The 5,000-nt window shown below is 48.2% G+C and overlaps 1 protein-coding gene across 5 annotated transcripts in view; it reads left to right on the top strand.

Annotated features, from left to right (window-relative positions):
• LOC126995166 (uncharacterized) overlaps positions 1–5,000 on the top strand; it is a 155,514-nt gene that overhangs the window by 15,256 nt on the left and 135,258 nt on the right. For 4 of the 5 annotated variants that reach the window (XM_050854450.1, XM_050854451.1, XM_050854453.1 and 1 more), the window contains exons 2-3: positions 769–1,482; positions 2,418–2,532. In XM_050854450.1, the coding sequence (XP_050710407.1) occupies positions 769–1,482; positions 2,418–2,532 (829 nt within the window). Of the gene's footprint in view, positions 1–768; positions 1,483–2,417; positions 2,533–3,929; positions 4,034–5,000 lie in introns of those variants that run through there. The other variant, XM_050854454.1, reaches the window with a different exon arrangement.

The raw sequence follows: 5,000 nt of genomic DNA, 5'->3' as shown, positions 1-5,000 counted from the left end.
GTACGTAACTTTCCTCACGGTGATATTAACGTAGAAATAGTGTTGTCTACCAAATTATTGCTCCGTTTTTTGTCACTGTTACAGAAAACCTATTTGAAGGGGTGGCTTTCCCATCTGTCTATCTATATGTGTGTGTACTAGAATGCTTCCCTTCCCCTTTATCCGCTTCAATACCTCTCTACCCTCTTCTTCCCTCCCTTTACTAATGTTCTCTGCCTCCCTTTCCTTACCAGCGCCCTTTTCTCCTTCCCTTCTTCCCTCCCTTTGCGAATGTTCTCTACCTCCTTTCCCTTAGCGCCCTATTCTCCTTCCTTCTTCCCTCCCTTTGCTAATGTTCTCTACCTCCCTTCCCTTACCAGCGCCCTTTTCTCCTTCCCTTCTTCCCTCCCTTCCGTCCTTCCCTTCCTCTTTTCCTCTCTTATATATTAATTTTCCTTCCTCTCTACTAACGCCCTTATCTTCTCCCTCCCTTTCCTTCCTTTTCCTCCCTCTCTCCCTCCTTTCCATCCTTCCCTCCCTCTTTCCCTCTCATATATTCCTTTTCCTTCCTCTCTTCTAACGCCCTTATCTTCTCCCTCCCTTTCCTTCCTTTCCTCCCTCTCTCTCTCCCTTTACTAACGCCCTCACTTTCCCTTCCTCTCCTTCTTCTCTCTTTTCTTAACCCTCTTCCTCCTTCCCTCTACAAACGCCCTCTTCTCCTTCCCTCCTTTCCTTCCCTTTCCCTCTCTCCCTCCCTTTACTAATCTCCCTCATCTCCCTCTTCCTCAGGACTGGAACCCACGAAGTCTATCCAGCTTCTCAACATTCGGAGGGGCGCAGGGCTCCCCCCCTCTCACGGGCATGAACGGGCACGTGAACGGCGCCCTTCACGTCAATGGCACTAATGGGCTGGGCGGGGGTGGCGGGGGGGGCGGGGGAGGCGTGTCCGTCAAGGTGAGTGGCGCAAAGACTAACGGGTCGACAGCGATAGTGACGGTCAACGGTTCGACCCCGCCTGACATTCTCGATAGCCCTGATGTCATAGCCCACTGCCGGAAGCCCGTAGCCCCGTCCCCAGGCCAATCCCCAGACCAAAACCACGTGAACAAGCCCAATGTACCCCAAAACAAGCCCAATGTCCCGCAGAACAAGCCCACTGTAGCCCAACGGGAGGGGAAAGTCGCCCAAATGGTACAGCGGGAAGTGAAAACCGCGCAAATCTCCCAAAATAAGACCACCCTAGCCCAACACAAGGCGGGGAAGGGACCACATAAGACCAACATCACCACGGGGAGTCCTGAGCCGGGGAGACAGACCCCTAAGCCCCTGGGGATGCCCGTGGCGCCCCCGAGTGTGGAGGGGATCATCAGGCCCCGTCACTACCACAGCAAGTCCTTGGTAGGGGATGAGGCCCCTGCCGAGGCTCCCATGGCACCTAAACATGGGCACTCGAGGTCCCTGGTGGATGCCGGGGATTTGGTGCCTCCGAAGTCTCCTGATGGGGTGAGTATAAGTGAGTGAGGTGAGGGAGTGAGGGAGTGAGGAAAGGAGTTAATAAAGGAGGGAGAAAGAGAACGACTGTGAGTATGAGTGAGTGAGTTAGGGAGGAAGGGAGTGAGGGAGGAAAGTAGTGAGGGAGTGTGTGAGGGAGGGAGGAAAGGAGGTAATAGAGGAGGGAGAAAGAGAGTGAAAGAGGGAATAAGGGAGAGAAAAAAAGAGGAAGTATGAAGGTGATTGAGGAAGAAAGAAGTCTGAGTGAGCAAGGGAGTGAATGAGAGAGTGAGTGAGTGAGTAAGTGAGTTTGTAAGATAGGAACGGAGAGAAAATGTGTGAGAAAGTGAATGAGGGAGAAAGAGAAGAAGTGTGAGAGAGAGAGAGAGAGAGAGAGAGAGAGAGAGAGAGACTTAAGTAGAGAGAGAAATGAGAAAGATAGAAGTGAGAGAGAAAGAGAAGTGAGTGAAAGAATGAGAGAAAATTTACACTAATTGTCATTGTAAATCTTTCATTATATCACTTTCTTCCCTTTCTCTCTTCTATCTTTTTATTTTCTCTCTTTACTTAACATTCACTCACTCTAATCAGTTCACTCTAATCCATTTTTCTCTCTCCCTTCAACACACACACACACACTTAATCACTCACACCTCACACTTCAATACCTCTCTCTCTCTCTCTCTCTCTCTCTCTCTCTCTCTCTCTCTCTCTCTCTCTCTCTCTCTCTCTCTCTCTCTCTCTCTCTCTTTTTACAGGTAAGGAGACAGTTCAAGGGCGTAAAAAAAATATATATATAAAAAAAAGCTTAACATTCACTCATTCACTCTAATCAATTCATTCTAATCCTGTTTTTCTCTCTCCCTTCAACACACACACACATACACACTCACACACACACTTAACCACTCACCCACCTCACCCAATCCCTTCCTCTTTTCCTCCAGGCGCCCCTGAATGAGGTGCACTTGTTTCTGGGCCCCGCTGACCGCCGCTTCGGGTTCTCCGTGGTGGGGGGCATGGACGAAGGCTTCCCCCCGAGGATAGACGAGATAGCGAAAGGTAAGTGAAGAATAGTCGTGCATTCCTTCATTCCTGTCACTGGTAAACTTGTTGCTGGTAAAGGAGGAAGAAGAAGAAAGTATGAGTGTTTGTGGGAGAAAGAGAAGTGACAGAATGAAGTGACGGAAGAAGTGACGTAAGATGAAGTGACTAGGTACGGAATGAAGGAGAAAGAAAGACTTGTCGCTGGGAGATGAGTAAGGTTAGGAAAGTATGAGTGCTTGTGGGAGAAAGAGACGTGACAAACAGGAACATAAGGTACGGAATGAAGGAGAAAGAAAAACTTGTCGCTGATAAAGATAAAGAACGCTTGAGAGATTAAGAGAAATGAAGGAGTGAAGGAATGAGAAAAACAAGATTATGAGACCAGCCTTCCTTCATCTGTATATCCTCCTCCATCTTTTTTTTTTCAGCAGAGGAAGAAAAACAAAAAGAAAACTATGACGTATTTTTTTTGTATATATTAAGCAGCAGGAACGGAGTCTATAGTTACCCATTCAACCACTCCGTTTTCTCTGGTGCTTTGTTTACTTCTTTCCCCGAGAGAGAGAGATAACACGCTCTCCCATAATTCCACAATGCTCTGGTTTTTCGTTCTTTCGCTAAACATGACCCGCCCGAGAGAGAGAGAGAGAGAGGACCTTTAAATATGCATAATGACTCCTTTTTATTTTGTTTTCATCGCTATCATTATTATTATTATTATTATTATTATTATTATTATTATTATTATTATTATTGTTGTTGTTGTTGTTATTGTTATTATTTGCATTGTAACGGCAAGCAATTGAATACCAGTGCGAGGATATTGCATTTTTAAAGAGAGAGAGTTAGTTTGTCGAATATCTAATGAGCATAATTATGACATATGGATTTATTGGAGATTACGGATGAAGGAGGAGGAGGAGGAGGAGGAGGAGGTGCGATGCATGTCTGTGATTGTCATGATTTAAAGGAGGAAGAGGAGGAGGAGGAGGAGGAGGAGGAGGAGGTGAAACCGGAAGGAGGAAGGAAGTTAGAATGGAGGAAGAGGAGGAATGGAAAGTAAATAAGAGATGGAGATTGACGGAGAGAGAGAGAGAATGGAGGGAAGGGAGGAGAGGAAAGAGCAAGGGTGTGAGAGAGAGAAGGAGAGAAGGGAGAGGGAAACAAGGGGGGAGGGGGGGGATCAGAGAGAGAGAGAGAGAGAGAGAGAGAGAGAGAGAGAGAGGGGGGGGGCATCTTACCCATATCAGCTGGGCGGTGGCGGCGATATGGATGCTGTGAGGTTACCATGGCAACGGCTGACTGAGAGAGAGAGAGAGAGAGAGAGTGGTGGTCGGGCAGGCGCGAGAACCAGGCAAGGGATCGATGGATGGGCCGTCTCTCTCTCTCTCTCTCTCTCTCTCTCTCTCTCTCTCTCCATCGCTCGGCTCAGTCTGCGGGGAGAGTTCATGGGTGGTTGCCGCTCTCCACGCCCTCCGCCCCGCGCCCACACACACGCCCACACACCCACGCCTCGGTACACCCACCCACGCCCTGCCCCGTGCCCGAAACCCCCCGCCCCGTATTTCGAACCTCGGGCCCCGTGTAGAGCGAGTCGAGTGTCCGTCCCCGGCGCCAGAATCAATTATTTGGTCCTGTGATTGTGGAGTTTTAAAGGCGCTGCTGGTGATGGCGTGCCCCTCGAATCCAGGTCATCGCCAGGTAGTCTCAGGTGCCCCGGTCATCGCCAGGTCATCACAGGTATTCGGGGTCATCCACAAGCCATCAGATGCGCTCTAACTCATTCATAAGTCATTGGTGTTCAGACTCATCAATCAGTCATTCAAGGTACTCACGGGTCATCTTTAGTCATCCTCAGGTCATCACAGGTACTCAGAGTCATCCACAAGTCATCACAAGTACACTAACTCATCCCGAATTCCTCACTGGTGTTTAAAGTCATCCATAACTCATTCAGGGTACTCATTCTCATCCATAGGTCATCTGTAGGTCATCACAGGTACTCACGGTCATCCACAAGTCATCAGATGTAGGTACGCTAACTCATCCATTAGTCATTCCAAGGCTTTAAACTCATCCACGAGATATTGCTAGTACTCAGATTCATTCACTGGTCATCTGTAGTCATCCTCAGGTCATCACAGGTACTCAGAGTCATCGTAAAGTCATCACAGGTCTTCCATCCCATTCACAAGTTCTCAGAGGTGTTTACAGTCATCCATGAGTCATTCAAGGTACTCAGACTCATCCACAGGTCATCTTTAGTCATCCTTAGGTCATCGCGGGTACTCACAGTCATCCACAAGTCATCACAAGTACGGTGACTCATCCGAAATTCATCAGAGGTGTTTACAGTCACCCATAAGTCATTCAAGGTACTCAGACTCATCCACATGTCATCTTTAGTCATCCCTAGGTTATCCCGGGTACTCAGAGTCATCCACAAGTCATCACAAATACACTGACTCATCCAAAATTCATCA

Source organism: Eriocheir sinensis, chromosome 7 (assembly GCF_024679095.1).
Source record: "Eriocheir sinensis breed Jianghai 21 chromosome 7, ASM2467909v1, whole genome shotgun sequence".
Classification (NCBI taxonomy): Eukaryota; Metazoa; Arthropoda; class Malacostraca; order Decapoda; family Varunidae; genus Eriocheir; species Eriocheir sinensis.
The sequence above is the reverse complement of the archived record's forward strand: the minus strand, read 5'-3'. Positions and strand labels throughout refer to the sequence as shown.